The 22,524-nt window shown below is 41.5% G+C and overlaps 1 protein-coding gene across 3 annotated transcripts in view; it reads right to left on the reverse strand.

The window, feature by feature from the left end:
• The window catches only part of frmpd2 (FERM and PDZ domain containing 2), a 63,542-nt gene that overhangs the window by 11,098 nt on the left and 29,920 nt on the right, over positions 1–22,524 (reverse strand). For all 3 annotated transcript variants that reach the window (XM_017714333.2, XM_017714332.2, XM_017714334.2), the window contains 8 exons: positions 21,708–21,867; positions 13,071–13,257; positions 12,588–12,676; positions 11,345–11,422; positions 11,124–11,231; positions 10,083–10,199; positions 2,554–2,720; positions 980–1,078 (listed from right to left, as the gene is read on the reverse strand). In XM_017714333.2, the coding sequence (XP_017569822.2) occupies positions 980–1,078; positions 2,554–2,720; positions 10,083–10,199; positions 11,124–11,231; positions 11,345–11,422; positions 12,588–12,676; positions 13,071–13,257; positions 21,708–21,867 (1,005 nt within the window). The remainder of the gene's footprint in view (positions 1–979; positions 1,079–2,553; positions 2,721–10,082; positions 10,200–11,123; positions 11,232–11,344; positions 11,423–12,587; positions 12,677–13,070; positions 13,258–21,707; positions 21,868–22,524) is intronic.

Raw genomic sequence — 22,524 nt, forward strand, 5'->3', positions numbered from 1 at the left:
CCATGGACAGTAATGTGCAGGGATGAGAGGGGCTACAGGCCCCACAATGCTATCATAATGTTTAAGCCACAATACGATTGTATTGCAATATTTAAAGATTTGAAAGATTTGCAATACTCTATATGGCCAAGAGGCCAATTTCCATCGCACCTGTCTCATACAGAAAAACATATATGGACATACATTTTTGTTTAAATACTTATCAAATACTTTACAGTCGATTATGAAAAACATTTTAAACAGTAAAATGTATTTAAGAATATATTGCCATATTAACCTAATATGTTTTAAAGTATATTTATTTTAAAATGTAAGGGGAAATATTACACATAGAAATGTACCATACTGTCACGATTGTCCCCTCCCAGTCCTGTCCATGTGCTCGTGTTTTGGTTTAACCCATGTGCGTTTGTTTTGGTTTAGCCCCCTTGTTTCATGACTCCGCCCCTGATTGTCTCCACCTGTGTTTGCACCTGTCCCTCGTTACCCTTATGTATTTAAGCCCTGTGTTTTCCCCTGTCTGGTTACTGGTCTTTGTTTGAATCTCTGTCTGTGTTTGGATGTTTATGCCTGTGTTCATTTTGTCATGTCTGTCTCTCCTGCTCTCCGTATTGGCAATTTGAACCTGGACCGTTTAGACTATGACCCTGGATTTGCCCATAATAAATTGCTTATCTCAGCACGTGCATCCACCTCCTCGCTCCCCGTTACACATACAAAAATAAGTGTATTATGCATTTATCAAATTCATTTTGAAAGTAGCCAAAATCCTTTCTAATAGAGTGGACAGTGAGTGGGCACAGTGTTTAAAAAATCCAGCAGCACTGCCATGTCTGGTCCACTGCACCAGCATAACACAAACTGACACACCTACATGTCAGTGTTATCGCAGTGCAAGGAGGTGGTCATAATGGTATGCCTAATCGGTGTATGTATGTATGTATGTATGTATATAAATAATTACATATTGTTCACTTACTGCAATGCTGAAGCCCAGACTTCCAGAGACCTTTTTCAGCTGGACACTGAACTCCGCCGGTCTCAGGCTGATCATAGATGCTGATCTGGAGTAGTCATTCTAAAGCATGGACACATTGTCTGTAAGCCAGGTTTAACAAAAGAGGCCCAAATGTTTCTTGACTTGGCATTTTAAAGGTGATTTTCCTTAATAATCCAGTGTGTGAGGTGTAATCAGAGAGATTCAGTGCGGTTTGGTGTGAAATGGTTCAGACGTCTTTACAGTGGTGGTGATGGCAACCAGGCATCGCCATGACTACAAAACAGATATAGACATTTTATTTACCATCCAGAACCACCAGAGAACCTACACGAGTCTTCTGAGTTTATATGAAATGTTGATGATGGAAAATAGTGGAAAATCTGGAATAATAAGTTTTCTTTGGGGACTATTTTGCCTCATAGCACCCTGCATGTATCCTTCCACCATGAATGGAGTTTAAATATACTAACCTGTTGAGCATGTTAGTTTTAGAGTGTTAGTTCTAGAGCATGTGTTCAGAGGTAATTCCACACTCTTAAAATGCTTGATGGTCTTCAAAGTCTCCTAAGTAAAGAAAATGGTTCCCTATAAAACTGAAAACTCAGTGAAACATTTGCATAATTAAAGGGTTCTTTGAATCATGAAAGAGTTCTTTTAGATTAATGGAGAATATGGTGTATATGGTTCTATATAGAACCTTTTACAAAATGGTTCTACATAGCACCATAAATGGCTCTGCTATTGTTATTATACAAGCTTGTACACAATAGAAGAACCCTGATTGGTATTGCATAGAACCCTTTTTTAAAAATTCTATGTAGAACTGCAGCACATTGTCCAACACCCCGAAGATCACATTTCACCATGCAGAGAACCATTTAATCATGCAAAAGGTATCTTTGAGTGTTCATGGTTCTAAATAGAACCATTTTCTTTACCAAAGAACCTCCAAAGAACCATCTTGAAGCTGTGAAAAGTGTAGATGGACTATTTTGAAGGCAAGTTGTTTTTGTTGCGAGTACACTGGAAGACACAGTACACAGTTGATTCTAAACAGTGGTGTGGTTGGGGTTAGGATTTAGACCAGGGTTAGGGCTGGGTTTAAGTTTTGGGTTGAGGTTATGGTTAGGGTCAGGATGAGAGCAAGCATAGAGTTAAAGAAAATAAGGGTCAGTTTAGTAGATATTTAGTTGAATGTAACTTGAAAGTAAATTAAGTATCTACAAAATATCTGAAGTGGACTGTCCAAATAAAGTGTTACCCCTTTTTTCTAGAAACGAGTAATAGTTCACCCTTTTCACAAAGCTTCACTACAGTGCCACCTTAGGCAGAGCAGTGCTGCAGCTCTAGTTGGTTAAACAATGAGCTTAATAAATAAATTTTCAGGTATCCCCAAGCCCCACCCCCCCCAACCACCCTCCCAAGTATGTTGATTTTGAGACAATCAGCGGGGCTGAGAGGTTTTACATCTCAACCACTACATAATGAAGTCATTTTGGTGGAAATTCGCTTTATCACCGTCTATGAAAGGGAACTAAAGTGCAGTGATGCACCTGTGCATTGAGAATGCGCACGTTAGGCACGTGGAGCCTACTGCCGGCCTTCGGCGTCATCATCATTGACACCAGCTCGTCCAGGCCGTCCTCCGCCTTACTGTCGGCGCGCAGTGTGGTCTGAGACTCGTAGCTCCTTTCCGTCAGGCTGCTTACAGTCTTCTTCACTGCAGACATGAACGCTCAGATGATCAGTGAAGTCAGTTTGCCTCCCATCTTTTACGAGGCAGATGTTCATAAATTGGCTGGGAGGATTTCACAATCATAGTGGAGGTGAAGGACCTTCCTAAGGATCTCATGGAGAACATCATTAAACAACACTCCAGTGGAAAACACTACAGACCCTAAAGATCTTACACACAGCAACTGCTTTGATAATATGCATAGTGCATAGTGAAATGGTTCTTCAAACTGATTGAGAATGTGTTGTATATGGTTCTATAGAGCACCAAAAGGGTTCTGCTATTGTAATGATGTAAAGCTTGTAACTATAGAATAAACACAGTTGATGCTATCAAGAACCATTTTCAAAAGGGTTCTATGTGGAACCATCTACAGCACATTCTCCATCAATCTGAAGAATCGTTTCACTATGCAGAGAACCATTAAAGCATTCAAATAGTACTTTGAGTATTCGAGGGTCTATACAGATCAACTGTCTTTACTAAAGAACACATTTTTTAAGAGTGTCCAAGTGTGGAGTGTATGGAACCCAAACTATTTATCCACAAACAGATGCGAGAAGCCAGCAAGTGTGTTTATCCGATTGAATACATTCCGTTTACAGATTCAGACTGAGGTGTTTATGCTCACTCTACTCAACAATTTAATGGAAAATCTCCATTTACACGCATGCTACAAGTAATCTGATGCAAAATGATGTGCATGTGTGGAGAACCACTTAGTGTAGACGTTACCACGAGTCCAGTCAGAGTGAGATGAGCAGCAGTGAGCAGTGCTTGTGTTTATAACTGCTTTAAAATTATGTCAGACTCAGGAAAATGTTCTTCATATGTCCTCATTAAAGAAGGCCGAAAGGAAGACGTCGTGTTCTGAGACACATAAGCTGGATATCCGTCCCACCGTCACTTTTAAAGATCAAAGCCAACGCCGGTTTATGAGTTCTCTGTTTTTTCTGTGATGCGATGCACATGCGCAGAACTTACTTACACGTTCCAATAAGGAATGTAATTGGATTTATTTAGTTATTTTGTTTATATGGTTATTATTCTTCTATTTAATGGATTATTTAGAGGTTTACTCACCACGTTCCATCAGATAGGAATTGTATTCTGAATGGCAACTGAAATGTTAAGAAGAGCCGTTTTGTCCTTTCAACAAAAATCAAACCACCTTGGGAGCCACTGTTATAACAATTTATATCCATTTTACCGTCTTGGCTGTCAGTATGTATGTGCTAATGTACTAGTACAGGCTAAAAATATAATATAAATATCAATGTTGTAACAATATCATTGTTAATGAACTTGGTTCATGTTTCAGCACGGACCTGTTAGAGTGTAACACACACACACAGTCAGTGGGTAGAGCTGTTGGATAGCCACACACAAGAGTTCCTGTATTTTGTGTTTCTAATAAATAAATACAAAGTGAGCAGATTTAAAGCTCTAACCGTACATTCTGTTTATTAAAAGTGTACCAGAGAACAGAATGAAACATGGTGGCAGCGGCAGACGACTGAATTAACTGAGGAAATTTACCAACATGCTAATGCTGCTAGGGAACTTCATGGTGAGGAGAGAGTACAGCAACTGTGAAAATGGAAGGTCTTGTTCCACCGAGCGCCTTAAATCTGGACTCGGACAACTTGGCGAAGTCCTGGAAGGCTTGGAAAGAGGAGCTCACATTGTATTTGGAGCTTGCCATGCCAGGGGCAGAGGAAACCACGAGGGTAAAACTGTTCTACTACCTAATAGGAGAAAAGGGCAGAGAGCTGTGTAATACTCTGAGTGGAGATGATGCAGAGGCAAGAAAAACCGTGAGTAAAATGATAGAATTGTTTTATGGGCACTGTAACCCAAAAGTAAACGAGACTGTGGAGAGATACAGATTCTTTGTGAGAAATCAAGGACAGGACGAATCCGTTGACAAGTACGTCACAGGCTTTAGCAAGTACTTGTAACTTTGGACAAATTAAAGAGTCACTGATAAGAGACAGGATTGTGTGTGGAACAAATGATGCTGCCCTGAGAGAGAGATTATTTAGGGAAGATAAACTTACACTGGATAAATGTGTACAACTTTGTAGAGCTACAGAGCTGTCCAGAGAGAACAGAAGAACTCTTGAGGGAAGAACAGTAGAGGAGGTGCATATGGTCAAAACATATGCATCAAAGGACAAAGAAGATAACATTTCGTGTAAATTCTGTGGGAAAAGGCATGAAAGAAATAAGAAAAAATGCCCAGCCTTCGGAAAGAAATGCAAGAAATGTGGACGAGACAACCACTTTGCTGCTATGTGCAAGACCAGAACTGAGACAAGTAAACAAAGGAAACCTGTACATGCAGTAACAGAACTGGACAGTGACACGTATGAAGATATCCTGACAGTCACAGTAACAGAGATTGTAGAGACAGCTCAGCAAGTGAATGACAGTGCAAAGACAAAACAGCTGTATGCAGGAATGCTGATAGGTCAAGTACTGGTAAAATTTCAAATAGACTGTGGAGCATCGTGTAACATCATACCTGTACATCTCCTGAACCCGGACACAAAGACAGAGCAAACAGACAAAGTGCTTCTAATGTATAACAAGACATAACTGCATCCTATAGGTAAATGCAAAGTCAAGGTGAGAAACCCCAGGAACCACAAACTGTACAGATTAGAGTTCCAGGTGGTAGATCAGAAGTGTGGGATTCCCCTGCTAGGAAGAAAAGCAAGTGAAGCAATGAAATTGATCAGAGTTCAGTATGAGAATATACTTGCAATAGACAGCATTGTGAAAAAAGAAGAGACTGAACTAAAACAGTGGTCACAGGATGAAATAATGACAGAATTCAAGGATGTGTTCACAGGAGATGGATGCCTGGAAGGCGAATATACAATTGAAATGGACAAGACAGTTGAGCCAGTCAAACTCCCAAAACGGAGGGTACCAGTGGCAATGATGACACCACTTAAAGAGGAGCTTGCAGATCTGGAGCAGCGAAAGATCATAGCACCTGTTGAACGCAGTACAGACTGGATTAGTAGTATGGTAGCAGTACAAAAACCAACAGGAAAATTGAGAATATGCATTGATCCAAAGCCTTTGAACAGAGCACTCAAACGCAGCCATTTCCCTCTTCCTACCTTTGATGACATCTTACCGGACCTGTCAAACACAATAGTGTTCACAGTCTGTGATGTCAAGCAAGGGTTTTGGCACGTGAAACTGGAAGAAGAATCAAGCTATCTCACCACATTCTCCACACCCTTTGGCAGATTTAGATGGCTGAGAATGCCTATGGGTATCAGCCCAGCACCCGAAATCTTCCAGAGAAAGTTAATGCAGGTACTGGAGGGCCAGCCAGGCATTTATATCATTGCTGATGATGTTCTTATTACAGGAGAAGGAAAAACTGTGGAGAGTGCAACCAAGGACCATGATGAGAAACTACACTGAGAGACACTTTTTGAATAGATGCCATGACAAGAATATCAAGCTCAACGCAGACAAGTTCAACCTGAGAAAAGAGGAGGTTCCCTACATAGGACATTTGCTGACGTCAGAGGGATTGAAAATTGATCCAGAAAAGGTGTGAGCAGTTACAGAAATGCCAAGGCCGACAGATGTAAAAGAAGTACAACGCCTTGTAGGTATGGTAAACTATCTGTCTAAATTTTATGCTCACCTATCAGATGATTGTGAGATCTTGAGACAACTCACTCACAAAGATAACATATGGGACTGGACTCCAATGCATGAGGAAGCATTCACTAGGCTGAAGATTAATATAGCCAAGGCACCAGTTTTGAAGTATTATAGCCCTAAAGAAGAAGTGACACTGCAATGTGATGCATCAGAAACAGGATTAGGAGCTGCTCTGACACAAAATGGCAAACCAGTAGCTTTCGCAAGTAGAGCACTTACGACCAAAGAAAGAGGTTATGCTCAAATAGAGAAAGAATGTCTTGCAATTGTCTTCGGAATAGAGATGTTTCATCAATACACTTATGGGGAACCAGTGACAGTACAGAGTGATCATAAGCCACTAGAAAACATTTTTAAAAAGCCCTTATTGAGTGCTCCAAAACGACTCCAAAGAATGTTACTTAGACTACAGAAGTACAGTGTCCTATGTGCCAGGTCGAGATATGCTGCTGGCTGACACTCTGAGTAGAGCATACTTGCATGAGAGTACCACTAGTCCAGTTGAAGAAGAGATTGAAACTGTAAACATGGCACAGTACTTGCCAATCTCAGCAGAAAGGCTGGAAAAGATAGGTTCTGCAACAGAGACAGATACAAATCTGCAGAAACTAATACAGACAATACAAACAGGCTGGCCAGCAAACAAAAAGAATGCAGTCCCAGAAGTGGCACACTACTATGCTCTTCAAGATGAACTGACCTACCAGGATGGTATAGTCTTTAGAGGAGAGCGGGCCGTCATTCCAGATACAATCAAGGAAGACATTATGCACAGAATACACTCCTTACACTTGGGAGTAGAAGGATGTCTCAGGCGAGCAAGAGAATGTGTATACTGGCCAGGTATGAGCGAACATATCAGAACCTATGTAGCCAAGTGTGACACATGTAGGTCGATGGATAACAGACAACAAAAAGAAACATTACATCCACATGAGATACAGACCAGGCCATGGGCTAAAGTAGGTACGGACCTATTTTGCTTTGAGAACAAAGATTATCTGATAACAGTGGATTACTACTCCAATTTTTGGGAAGTGGACTTCTTACCAGACACTACATCCAGCACAGTAATAAGGAGACTAAAAGCTCACTTCGCGAGACATGGGATTCCAGATGTAGTATGTTCGGACAATGGACCCCAGTACACCTCTCAGGAATTCCAGCAGTTCAGCAAGAGGTGGGAGTTTAAGCATAGGACATCGTCACCTGGTTATCCCCAAAGTAATGGAAAAGCGGAGTCTGCTGTCAAAATGTCAGGCCAAGACCCCTATCTGGCTATACTAGACCATCGAAACACACCAAGTCAAGGTCTCAACGCAAGCCCAGTGCAACGACTTTTTAGTAGGAGAACAAGGACTCTTCTACCAATTACTGACAGTCTCCTGAAGCCAGAGATACGACAGAGCACACAAGGGCTGAGAAACAACCAGCAACGACAGGCTAAATACTACAATCGTACAGCAAGGGATCTACATGCTCTGAAACAGGGAGACAGAGTACGAGTCCAGCCCTTTGAGCTACATACTGTCTGGCGACCAGCCACAGTAATCAAGCCAGTTGATCACAGATCCTATGAAATCAAATTGGAAAATGGTGGAGTCTTGCGGAGGAATCGACGTCATCTACGAAAGGAAAACATGTCCCCGACACCAGTGACTGTTCCAAAACAGACACACACAAATGGCCAACAAACAGTTGTTACTAGGTTTGGACGTACAGTAGTCAGGCCTCTTTATCTCAGAGACTACACAAAGTACAGGCATAACGAGGGGAAAGGAGAGGAAAAGAGAGGACGGGATGAGTAAAGACTGTTCTATTAAGTAGTTGATATTCAATTATACAGATATGCAGAAGTATATTTTAGTTATTTTGAATGTTTTCATTACGAAGTAAAAGTGTAAAGAAAATGTGTTATACAAAGCAATTGAGGTTTACAGGAAGTTCACAAGGGTGAGATGAAGTGTTTTGTTATGTACTGATGTTATTGTGTTATTTGATGTTATTCACGTTCAGGAGGGATATTAATAGTGATTAATAGTTAGTAATTAATAGATAATTAATTAATAGTGGAAAAGAACCAACTGAAAACAAAAACAAAAAGGGATGTAACAATATCATTGTTAATGAACTTGGTTCATGTTTCAGCACGGACCTGTTAGAGTGTAACACACACACACACACACACACACACACACACACACACACACACAGTCAGTGGGTAGAGCTGTTGGATAGCCACACACAAGAGTTCCTGTATTTTGTGTTTCTAATAAATAAATACAAAGTGAGCAGATTTAAAGCTCTAACCATACTTTCTGTTTATTAAAAGTGTACCAGAGAACAGAATGAAACAAATGTAGACTTACTTCGCTCTGCTTTAAGCTTTAGCTCAGCTACAGCTGCTTTTCTCACATCTCAGTCAGGAAACATTTCCTCAAAAGTAGAACAGTTTCTTGTAAAATGTCTCTCAACATTGGACTGTTTACAAGGCTGACGTTACTTCTCACTCACCAGCTTCTTTCTCGAATTGTCCTGTTCCACCTTAAATGGTACCTGATGCACCAGATTGTACTGCTGCGTCATTTAAAGTGGAACAGGAAATTTTGAACAATAAGCTGGTGAAAGAGAAGCTGACTACACGACTTGGTGTTTGACAGTTTCTCATTGCAGATTAAACGTATCAGGAAACCAGCTGCCTATAAATGCAAGTCCATTCATCTCCAAATGAACAATGTTAGTCTTAAATCTTCTAAAAATAAGTTTTGTTGGTTACATTTAAATGCACTTTTTGGTGTTTTTTTTTTTTTGGATATTTGCAGCTTTTCAATCATATGTTTCTTTCTGACACAGGATAAAATGCAGTGTTTTTGTTCACAGTTGTGCTTGTTTGGTGTGTCAGGCAGAAATTCACAGGCATTCTGACTGTTGCGCTATGAAAGTAGTTAAAAAGTAGAGTACTTCTTTTTCAAAAAGTAGCTAAAAGTAGCCACTACTTTTTTTCTGGAAAGTACATTTTGGGGAAAGTAGTTAATGTCAAGCTTTTCAGTAGCTATCCCAACCCTGCATTTAGCTTATTCAGAACTACTGTGGAATAATGTTCTCTGATCAGACTAAACAAAAACAGAACTCTGGCAATAACAAAGCTCATCTTTTTTGGAGAAGAGTTGAGTGTATGATTTCAGAAACTCCCACAGTGAAGTATGAAGGTGGGAGCATCATGAAGTGGAGCTACTGTAAGCAGTACTGAAGCATCAAACACGATTGGAAGAAACATGAATGGAGCGATGTTTTAGGTGAAATTAGGGGAGAATTTTATCTCATAGGCCAAGAAACTGAATCTGGGATGAATATGGACAATTTCAAGACAACAGCCCCAAACATATAGCCAAAACAACTCCAGACTGGCGCTCACATGGCCCAGCCAATCCCCTGACTTCTGATAATCAGTTATTACATTTATGAATATTGGGTTTCTGGGAGGAATGCACCAACATCTGAAGAATGCTTTTATGATGCAAAGAACCATTTAATCATTCATAGGGTTCTTTGAGTGTCCGTGGTTGTATATAGAACCATTTTTTTAACTTAACATCTCCACACAGCTTGAGGTGAGTGTTCTGATGATTTACTGCTTAACTCTATCTGTACCTTTCGTCTGCGAGATGATGAGCTCCACCTGGTTGGGGCTGTTCTGCAGGATCTCTGCTGCTTCGCTGAAGGTCATGCCCTCCAGACTGGTCTGATTCAGAGAGATCAATCGGCCACCTGGAGGACCACAAGAGGGCACTGTTTCAAGATGCATTAAAAGTGCCAAGCAGCTGCTTTTCCAATATGCACTATGTTTTTCTCTTATTCAGATTGATCAGGTATTCATTTGAATATAGAAAAGTGTGGAGAAAGCAGTGATTTTTAAAGTTTTTAAAGTCAATTCACCAGTTTGTTCCACAATAATGGTTATTGTTTTAAATATACTCAATCATTTGACATTCTGCTGCAAAAATAAAGGAAAAGAAGCATTTTTTGGTGTAGTGGGTAACACTCCTGCTTTCTATGGTGTAGACTGGGGTTCAATCCCCCACCTGGGCAAGCACCGTGAACTATACTTGGGCAAGACTCCAAACACTACCATTGCCTACTTGTGTAAAAATGCTCAAATTGTAAGTAACTGCATGAGAGCATCTGCCAAATGTCATAAATATAAATGTACTGCCAGTCAAGTGTCTTCTCTGATGGTCTGACACTAGAGGGTGCTCTAAAGTGAGTCCAAAATGAAAAGTTTCCTAAGGAACTTGTGCTTTTTGTGCACTAATTTCCTCAACACACAACAGCAGAAATATATCAACACCCCAGTTATAGGACTGTGTCTTATGTACAGTAATACCATTCGGCACTCAGTAGCAGCAACGCTACTGCCCACTGCATTCTGTAGAAAAACAGGTAATAAAATTAAAATAAAAAAATAAAAATATGCTGTAGAGTTTTCTTTGATTGTTTTAATGTTATACATTCTCCTCCTTTCCAAAATGAAAGAAAATTCCTGCAAGAAAGATTAGAAACACATCTGATCAATACTTTATCCATTTAGCTCTATCCACCCCCACTCACTGTGGACTCTCTCTGGCACCCTCTCGCACTTTGCCATCACATTTTTGGAATGATGGGTGGAATCCACGTAAAATGGGTTCTGACCTGGTCTGATGCGTCCGTCTCCATCCGCAGGTCCTCCTGGCACAACAGATGCGATGAAGATTCCAAGATCCAGCCTGTTGGTACTGTCTTCTCCAACGATTACAATACCTCACGTTTAAAACAGGCACGGTTACTTCACAGATTGACAGAATCCCATGTTACGCTTATGAGATGCTTAGCAAGACAGAAAACGGTGGAAGGTTTAGGTTTCAGTTCCTTACCGAGGCCTAGTTTGGGATCCTTCTTCAAAGTCACACAGACTATTTCCCTCTCGGGGGCTCTGGGACTCGATGGAGCGTCTTCAGGTTTGGAGGATAAAGAGACACTCTGTAAGAACCAGCGTTGTTCTCATGCAGGAGAAACACTGAAGCTACTGCAAAACTGATGTTGAATTACAAAGTTTACTCTTTTACACTGGAGCTATGAGGCTAATGTAGCTCAAAGCTCATAGATGAATCCCACTATAATTAGCATTATGCATGATTTTTTGCACATTACATTTTTCAATGTAAGCTGTAATAGCACAACTCTATTTGCGGCTATGACCTCATTTACACTGGGTCACTTCATGTGTCTAGTATCTGGATTGTACTGGGAGGAGTTTTGTTTATACTGGGAGGAGTTTTGGTTGTACTGGGAGGAGTTATGTTTACACTGGGAGGAGTTTTGGTTGTACTGGGAGGAGTTTTGTTTATACAGCGAGGGGTTTTGGTTGTAATGGGAGTTGTTTTGGTTGTAATGGGAGGAGTTTCCTTTGTACTGGTGGGAGTTTTTTGTTGTACTGGGAGGGGTATTGGTTGTACTAGGAGGAGTTCCTGTTTTCCTAGGAAGGGTTTTAGTTGACCTGGGAGGAGTTTTTGTTGTATTGGGAGGAGCTTGGGTTGTGCTGGGAGGAGTTTCCGTTGTACTGGGAAAGGTTTTGATTGACCTGGGAGGGGTTTTGGTTGTACTGGAAGGAGTTTCTGTTGTACTAGGAAGGGTTTTAGTTGACCTGGGAGGAGTTTTTGTTGTACTGGGAGGGGCTTTGGTTGTACTGGGAGGAGTTTTGTTTATACTGTGAGAGGTTTTGGTTGTACTTTGAGGTATTTTGGTTGTACTGGGAGGTGTTTCTGTTGTACTGGGAAGGGTTTTGGTTGTACTGGGAGGGGTTTTCCTTGTACTGGGAAGGGCTTTGGTTCTGGGATGAGCTTTGGTTGAACAAAGACAGGTTTTGGTTGTACTCAAGCTTCAGTTGTACTGGGAGAGGTTTCTGTTGTACTGGGAGGTGTTTTGGTTGTTGAATGTATCTTGGATATGTTTATGCTGCTGTAACATGTCAGTCCACCTCCTAAAGCGGTTTGATTGACCAGATCTGTATCTGTTTTAAATGTGTGTTTGTTGAGTTTACACTTGCATGTTTATGCAGCCTCATTCTGATATAATCCAGATATCGAAGATATATAAACAGGGTCTATCTATTCATACCTCTTATTAAGACAGAAGACAAGGAAGGAACGTCTGAGTTTCGCTTCTGAGACCCAACAATGGATCTCTGGAAAACTGGACTTGTGGCACTAGAAGAATAAAAGCATGATAATATCATAGAAAGGCCAAGTAGGATGCAAACACTGTTAAAGATGGATATGTGGTTCTATGTACGATATTTAAAAGAAATGGTTCTATATAGCATCAGAAAGGGTTCTTCTATTATTACAAGCTTGACATCAAAGCAGACCCCTTTTTTCATTTAAGCATACAAATGGTTCTTTGAGTGTTTATGGTTCTATATAAAACCATTACTTACTAAAGAACCCTTCAAGAACCATCTTTCTTAAGAGTGCAGAAATGAATTATGACTTATTTGGTAAATAAAACCACACAAATGTCATAATTCGAGTGAAAAATTAAATGAGAAAAATTTTAAATATGGTCTTTACTGCTACTCGTGAGTGAGTGTGGTTCTCTCACCTGGACCGCTCCAATAAATCTCTGTGCTGTTTGATTCTGTTCTCAATACGGCTGGCGATGTCATCACACAGCTTGCTCATGGACTCCTGGTGGGAGGTATTGAGCCCGCTGTCGTTCAAAGCCCCCTCAGAACAGGAGATATTGTTCTGAGCCCGGCACACCGCCGCGTACTGCACAATACTGTCCTCTGGAAGAAACAACATCAGCAACATTTAGTAGGTTGGTAGATGCAATGCTGATAATGAACAACGAAAGGTAAAGGGGAGGCTATAAGCAGCCCCGATGAGTCCAGTGTGCTCTGATTGGTCAGCTCGACCACTCTGTTCTGATTGGTGAGCCTCCAGAGAGATTCTGCCCCTCCACGTTCCACCCCTGTCCTGCAGTCTGCAGGCAGACCCTTCTCTCCTGAGCAGCTATAAATCCGCTGTGGCTGTTTCTCCAGCGGCGTCGGTTCTGCTGGATCAGTTTGATCCAGAAAGTCCGGTCAGTGTCTCTCCACACGCTACAGCACTGAACACACTCTTTCTCCTCCAGTAGTCACTGTGTGCCATGTGAGGGGGCCGAGCTCTCTGGTAGGTTGGCAGTAAGGACTGTGTTACGAGATGATGTCATCTTGTACCAAAGGAAAAGAGCTGGAATTCCAATTTCAGGCAGCTGAGAAAAGTGGGATCTGTGGGAAAGAGTTTCTCCCTCTGGAGGGAGTTCTGGTGAGCTTTGGGACTTCACAGGGGGGTGCTGGAGCCTATCCCAGCGGTCATCGGGCAGAAGGCAGGATACACCCTGGACAGGTCGCCAGTCCATCGCAGGATAGCCTCTCAGAGCTGCTGTTCTGATGTGAACTGCCTCCCACCCTCATAGATCTTTCACTTGAGGATATTCCAAAGGTTTTCAATAGGGTTGAGGTCAGGGAGGATGGTGGCCACACCATGAATTCCTCTCCTTTTATGCCCATAGCAGCCAATGACACAGAGGTATTCTTTGCAGTGTGAGATGGTGCATTGACATGCATGAGGGTGATTTTGCTACGGAAGGCATGGTTCTTCTTTTTGTACCATGGTAGAAAGAGGTCAGTCAACAACTCTATATGCTTTGCCGAGGTCATTTTCACACCATCAGTGATCCAAAGAGCCCTGAGACACAATACCATCCATGATAAGCAAAAAAATTATATCTTTATGACACTTAATAATATTTATTATTATTATTAAGACGCATAATAAATTGAGTCACGTTGTATAAATTTATATACATCTGCCCATTCAGCCTTCAGCAGTTTAGCCCCGCCCACCACTGAGGTTATAAGGAGCGTGTTTGGAATCATCCTTGACATAGTACCCACCATTGTTGGCTTCAAATAGTAGTAGAATCCTTTTTGGTGTTATATACAACCATCCACAATACCTTCTCCACCAATCTGAAGAACCATTATATTGTACCAGTGATTTTGGAGTTTTCACTGTCATTTTTTTTTTTTTTTTTTTAAACCTGTCATGTCTGGCCATTTTTGCAATCGGAATGGTAATCCGAATGTACTGATGTACCAAACATATTTGTTTTCACAAGAAAAAGCTCTATAGGTTACTAAAGCCTATTCTTGTTAAAGTTTTTATTTTATTTGTTTGGCCAGGCCTGACAGGCAATAAAAAAGAGGACAGGAAAGAAAGAGAAGAAGGGAGGAGAGAGAGAGAAAAAAAAAAAAAAAAAAAAATAAATCATAATAATGATAATTAAGTAAGTAAATAAATAAATAGAAAAAAAATAATAATAATAAAAATAAAAAAAGAGAGAAAAAACAAATAAAATAAGTAAATAAACAGACAACTAAATAAAAATAAATAGATAAATAAGTAAGTTAAAAAAAAAAAAAAAAAAAAAAAAGGGAGGGGAAAAAAACAATTATACAGATATACATACATATACATATTCACATATACATATACATATATACACCCAGACATAATTCTACTATTTGCTGCTACATACATACACATGTTTACATATCTATACATATGCCTCTATACATATACACCCACCCACCACACACAATTCTACTGTTTGCAGCAATGTGTATATGTGTGTATATGCGTTCACATGTCATGTGTCATGGAATGTGCTCAGCAATGAGGGCAAGAAGCCGCAACCATGCCCCCGTGGTCCAGAGACAGATAGGGAAGGACCCGGGGGACCCGGACCATCCACAGCCCATTAGGAACTCAGGAGACCTGAGGCCACATGCTCCGACGGCCACCGCGTGCACGCCCCAGAGGACGAAGATTGGAGGCCCCAGACAGAGCGCCCACAGACAAAGGGCAAGTGACCGGAGAGCCAGAGGCAATGAGCAGCCCACCCCCCCGGCAGGCCAACATCCCCAGCATGAGCTGAGCATGCGGCCCCCGAGGGCCCAGGCGCCCGAGACCGGCCGACCCCCGGCAGGACCCCCCCCCCCATGCCAGAGAGGCCCAAACCACCCTCAGGACACAACCGCCAAGGGAGCAGGGCAGGGACCACGCCAAGATGTCCAGCCATGCACCCAGGGACCCACAGGGCACCCATACCCCGGGGGGGGGGCGGAGTCGGCAAGCAGCGGGGAGCGGTGGGGAGGGGTAACTCCTGCCCACCACCATGTACCACAGATGTCCAGGCTCAGCAAGTCATAGACCCAGGCCCAGCTGTCCACACACACATGTTCACATGGACCCACACACACCCACACCCACACTCGCACACACCAGTCACCCACTCATGCATACACACGGAACATACATGGACTCACAGTATCGGCGGGCGGACACCAGCACGGGTCAGCGGTAACCCAGGGAGGCAGCCACCCCGGCCCCGAATGACCGGCCGGTCTCCCCACCAGGCAGGGTGCACCAAACCGGGGTGTGAGAGGACCTGCCCACCCCCCCCCCCACACACTCAATATGTGTGTGAAATGAAAAGAATGTGTGTGAGCTACAGTGCAATTAAAATTGGAGGGACAGAGGCAATGTAGTACTGAATAACAGCACACTGCCACACTGCCCCCCAAGGCCCTCAATGTCTAATGTGTAAATAAAATTGAGGGGCAGGTAGCAGTGAGCAGATAAGTGAGGTCACATCAGCAGCGCCACCCACCATCCACTGAGTGACACCTGCCCCCCAAAGCCCTGTGTGTACTGTACTGTGTCATGAAATGTGTCATTGTAAGGGGGGAAAAAAGGGGAGGAGTGGGACATCACGCATCACAGCGAGCAGAGCCAGGTAGGTGGCCCTACTCACTGTAGCATGGGCCCCCCTCCCCCAGAACCCCCATGTGTAGTGTGATGTTTGACTGAGTGGGAGGAGGGGAAGGGTCAGGATAAGAAAGACCGAGAGGCAGAGACCTACCCCTCGGAGGAAGAGAGCCAGCTGGCGCTAGCTCACTAGGCACCCCGGTTTCCTACACCCGGCCGCGGCGCAGGGAAGGCCGGCCCTGGGCCCGAAGCGGCCACGACCCCAGGACACCACCGCGCTCCGGGCCGGCGCCCGCACACACAGCTGACACAGCACAAAACATACACACCCACACGCACACAAGAGACAACAATTATCACACATACACATACTCACGATTACAATACACATACTCAATTACAATACAAACACACACACATACATACCAACACAAACACACTCACCCGCACAAACTTCACACACACCCATATATACGCAAACACAGTGGTCCTGGGTCCAGAACCAACCAGCCCTATGTGGTTGTCCCCCTACTTGAGTGCCCCACCCCTCCTCCCGGGAGGCATCCAGAATCCTGGAATGCCAGACAGACACCCCGGCGCGCCCCAGACCCCCCACCACCCGGCGGTGCGCCCAGGGGGCACAGACCCCTCCAGCGCAGGGAGGAGCCCAAACGGGGGACGGGCGACCCCAGGCGCCAAGGCCCCAGACCCCACACCCCGGCCCACACAGAGGAGGCCAGCCCCCCGGACGGGGCCAGCACCCACCCCCACGGTTCCCCAGGTCCCCACCCCAAGACCGTGAGCGCACACATCCAGGCCCCCCACCATCAACAACACGGCCCGCACACAGAAACCGCAGAGCGTCAGCCCCCATCTCCAGTCCAAGAGCCATCAGACACCCAAAATCTCTGAACAGGCATGCAAGACCATATAGCATGCATATAATTTTCAATATAATTACCTGAGCAGTTAGTGCATATATTTGTTTCTCTGAGGCCCATTTGGAACATTCTGTGCCCTGTATAATGTATTCTATGGAGAGTTTTGTATTGTATAAGTTGTAAATTTGGATTTTTAGTCATTTTAAAAGTATTTAGACATATCTGTGTCCAGAAATTTTCATCCGGGATGATGGAAAGATCTCTCTCCCATTTTGTAATTGGAAGGGATATTGAATCATTAATTTTTAATAATAATTTGTATATTTTTGATAACAGTTTAGGGGTATAGAGGTTTAGAAAGTCTGTTATCCACACAGGGATTTCTAGATTTAGATTACTTAGATTAAATCTTGCCTGTATGATGGACCTCAATTGGTGATATTCCAGAAATTTGCTACTGCTAATTTCATATTTTAAAATAAGATCTTCAAATGAAATAAAGGTCCCATCATGAATAACATGTTCTAAATTATTTATTCCTTTTTCTTGCCATTCTGAAAAATTCAGTACTGTCTTTTTCTGACATATATCGGGATTGTTCCAAATGGGTGTTAATTTACAAGGGATTAGTGAAGACTTAGCCATCTTTAAGAATTCCCACCAGGCTATCAGGGTGGTGCTTATTGTAAGGCTTTTAAAGCAATTGTAATGTTTAATGCTGGAGCTAATGAGAGGTAAGTCAGATATTTTCAATTTCCCACAGAGTGTTTGTTCCAGATCCAGCCATGGGCTGTCTGAACGGTTTGATTTCATCCACCTTGAAACATACTGTAGTCTATTGGCTAAAAAATAGTGATAAAAATTTGGTAGTTCTAGACCACCGCTGCATTTTAGCTTTTGTAAAGTCTTCAAGCTTATTCTAGATGTTTTACTTTTCCATAAAAATTTAGATATATTTGAGTCTAGCGACTTAAACCAAGCAATAGAAGGTTTATTAGGGATCATTAAGAACAGATAATTTACTTTAGGCAGAATCATCATTTTTATTGTGGCAACTCTCCCCATGAGAGATATAGGTAGAGAGTTCCAACGTGTGAGATCGTCCTCTATTGTTTTTAGTAAAGGAATATGGTTCAGTCGTACCAGATCTAACAGCCTGGGAGAAAAATTTATACCTAGATATCTAATGTTGCCCGACTGTAGTGATGTAGGTATGATGTTCTGAAATTTACAATTCAGAGGCAAAACTGTTGATTTACTCCAATTAATGGAGTAATCTGATACAGATGAGAACTTATCTATAAGTGTGATTGTCTTTAGAAGAGCGGTTTGTGAGTTCCCGAGGAAAAGTAATACATCATCAGCATAAAGGCTTATTTTATGGTCTGTATTTTCTGTTTGGATTCCTTTGATGTTTACATTCTGTCTGATTTTTGCTGCTAGTGGCTCAATGAAGATGATAAACATTGAGGGAGAGAGTGGGCAACCTTGTCTAGTTCCCCTCTGCAGACTGAAGCTTTGTGAAATAAGATCATTTGTCCTAACCCGTGCATTTGGAGAACTGTATAATGTTTTGATCCAGTTTATAAAGGATGGGCCAAATCCAAATTTATGTAGAACTGCTAACAAAAATTTCCAATTTACCCTGTCGAATGCTTTCTCTGCATCTAAAGAGACTACTATTTTTTCTAATTTGTTAATGGAACAGTAGCCTATTATATTTATTAGTCGGCGTGTGTTATCGGCCGAGTGCCGGCCCTTGATAAAACCTGTTTGGTCCGAATGTATAATATATGGAGTGATTTTTTCTAATCTTCTTGCGAGAACTTTGCAAATAATTTTAAGGTCTACATTAATAAGAGAGATTGGGCGATATCTAGATGGAAGTGTTGGGTCTTTGCCTGGTTTAAGAAACAGGCTAATGTTGGCCGAGTTCATGTTTGGAGAGATTGTGTGGTTATTCTTGATTTGAGTCACCATCCTGAAAAAAGTAGGTTCTAACACAGGCCAGAATTTATAGAATTCTGCTGGGAAACCGTCTGGGCCTGGGGCTTTATTATTTGGAAGGTGCTGTATTGCCTTATAGAATTCAGATGATGAAAACGGTGAATCAAGAGTTGTAACCTGATCCTCATTTAATTTAGGTAGATTTATATCATTAAGAAATTCTTCAATTTCAGCATCAGATGGATTAATCTGTGATGAGTATAAGGCTTCATAAAAGTCTTTAAAGGAGTTATTTATTTGTTGTGGGTCATGAGTAATATTACCGACCGAGTCTTTAATAGAGTGAAGAGCTGTTTTTTCTTTATACAGTTTTAACTGATTGGCCAGGAATTTTCCAGATTTATTTCCATGTTCAAAGTTTTCCAGACGCAACCTCTGCAACATAAATTGTGTCTTCTTATCAAGTATTTCATTTAATTCCAATTTAAGTTTCCTCAGGCTGTTTATTATATTTTCTTGTGGTGATGCAGCATAGGCATTTTCTAAAGATTTAATTTTCTGTTCCAATTCTAATATAAGTGTTTTTTCTTTATTTTTCTTATGTGCGCAGTAAGAAATTATTTTACCCCGCATTACTGCCTTTCCTGCTTCCCATAGAACACATGGCGATATTTCCGGCAGATTATTTTGTTCTAAGTATATAGCCCACTCTCGTTTAAAATAATTAATGAAATCTTGTTCTTTAAGTAATGATGTATTAAATCTCCAGTTCCTAGTTGGTGGTGTAACTCGTTTCTGTGTCAGAGACACAGATACAGGTGCGTGATCACTAATAGTGATAGGATGTATCTGAGTGTCTGTGATTTCCGTCATCATGGAGCTACTGACTAAAAAGTAATCCAGGTGGGAGTGGGAGTGATGTACTTGTGAGAAAAAACTATAATCTCTCAGAGTGGGGTGATGTGAGCGCCAAGCATCGCAAAGACCAAAATCCTTCATGTATTGTTTAAGAATGTCTGCAGACTGCCAGTTCCTTTGACTCACTGCTGTACTGAGCCTGTCAATCTCTGCATTAAGTACCAGGTTGAAGTCCCCTCCTATTACAAGTGTGGTATCAGAGTGATCAGCAAGTGAGGTGAAGAAGGTATGAAAGAAGGAGGGATCATCAACATTTGGTCCATATATACTGGCAATACATAAATCTATATTTTGAATAGATAGATTAAGTATTATAAATCTGCCTTCGGGGTCTGACATCGTGTTTCTAATAGAGAAGTTTATCCTTTTGTTAATTAATATAGCTACACCTCTTTGTTTAGAGTTGTAACAGGCTGAGTACATATGAGGAAACTGTGAAGAGGAGAGTGTGTGTGCAGATGTTCTGGACACATGTGTCTCCTGTAGGAACACAATGTCAGCCTGTAAGTCGTTTAATCGGTTAATAATTTTCACCTTCTTCTCCCTTGAACCAACTCCACGCACATTCCATGAAACAAACCTCAGTGTGCTCATATTGAAATTAATCGAGAAAGTGTTGCGTGCTCACTGAAGATGTGTGTGTGTGTGGATGTGTATGTGAGTGTACATTGCATGTTGTGTGTCCTGTATAGCATTGTGTGTGTTGTGTAGCAAACATGTTGGATGCAGAAAGAAAAGAAAAGGAAAGGGTGCTCCAAAGTGACAAATATAGCAAAAGAATGAGGGGAAGAAAAAAAAAAAAAAAAAAAAAATAAGAGAAAGAAAAAAAATAAAAATAAAATAAAAATAAAAATAAAATAAAAATAATAATAATTACTTAACATAAAGTCCACTATGCTGTCACTGTCATTTTTGAAGAATGAAAATAATCTTAAACTTTCACCAAGGGCATTTTGACTGAGACGTCCATTTATGAGTGAATTAATGAAAGATCTGCCACATTAAATATTACAAATACATGATATTTCCACTGAATCTGGCTTCACATAAAGGCCCTAGGAATAGTAGAAACAGTATTATGGGACAGGAAGAGTAAGAGCAAGGAATTACACTCACCACCCACTTTATTAGGTACCTGTTCAATCGCTTGTTAACACAAATGGCTAATCAGCCAATCATATGGCTGCAACTCAATGCGTTTAGGCATGTAGAGATGGTAAAGACAACTTGCTGAAGGTCAAACCAAGCATCAGAATGGGGAAGAAAGGTGATTTAAGTGACTTTGAACGTGGCATGGTTGTTGGTGCGTATTTCAGAAACTGCTGATCTACGGGGATTTTCACACACAACCATCTCTAGGGTTTACAGAGAATGGTCTGAAAAAGAGAAAATATCCAGTGAGCGGCAGTTGTGTGGACGAAAATGCCTTGTTGATGTGAGAGGTCAGAGGAGAATGGGCAGATTGGTTAGAGATGATAGAAAGGCAACAGGAACTCAAATAACCAACCAAAATCTCTGAGGAATGTTTCCAACACCTTGTTGAATGTAGGCCATGAAGAATTAAGGCAGTTCTGAAGGCAAAAGGGAGTCCAACCTTCTACTAGCAAGTGTACCTAATAAAGTGGCCGGTGAGTATATATTGACAGCCGGTCAAGAGAAGGAAAAGACGGACCTACCTGAGGCCAGACTGTGGCTGAGCTGGCGAGAGCTCATCTCCTTATGAAACTTGTGTTGAGCCATGCACAGCTTGCAGAGGTACCTGGCGACTTTGGATTTCTCCATGAGGAAAGTGTGCTTTTTTTTACTGATGCTACTCTCTATGACAAATCTACGTCTCTGTGGGAAAAAAAAAAAACAAGCATCACAATTTTCCAGCTATACTTTCAGGCGAATTTAGAGACAGAGTGTGAGTGGAGTCCCAGTTCTTTCTAACTAATTAGTATTGCACTGATTAGCAAACTAGCTGTACAACAGCTATGTTTTTATATGTGCCAGCCACGTTCATTTGTTTCTAACATTTGAAAAACAATTTTACACTGTTTTTTTCCATTTGTTCAGCCAAGACTTTGGTGTCCAAAGTTTGCTTGTTACTTTAAGCATTAGGTTAGTTTTAGCTGGTCACCCAGCATGGTCATGATGGTTGACCCGCATACCAGCATCCAAAACACAACATATGCTGTTGTTAGAACAAAACCTTGTATCTCAGTATTCTGTCGTTTTTCAGTTTTTGACAGAATTTTAAAAAGCCTGTTGTTCTTTACACTGTGTGTAAATTTCATGATGCATGGACCAAAAGAAAAGACCCAAAATGACATGGAAAAATTCTGTTTCCATTGACTTCCATTAAAAATAAAGTAGGTTTTTTCCTTCTCCTGTAAAGTTACCATTTTGGAGATAAAAGGTTTTGTTCTGACAACAGTGATATGCTGTTGTATGCTATAGAATGTAAATAGCATTATGCAAATTGCACGCTTAAATCATCACACACTGCCT

Source organism: Pygocentrus nattereri, chromosome 13 (genome assembly GCF_015220715.1).
Source record: "Pygocentrus nattereri isolate fPygNat1 chromosome 13, fPygNat1.pri, whole genome shotgun sequence".
Taxonomy (NCBI): Eukaryota; Metazoa; Chordata; class Actinopteri; order Characiformes; family Serrasalmidae; genus Pygocentrus; species Pygocentrus nattereri.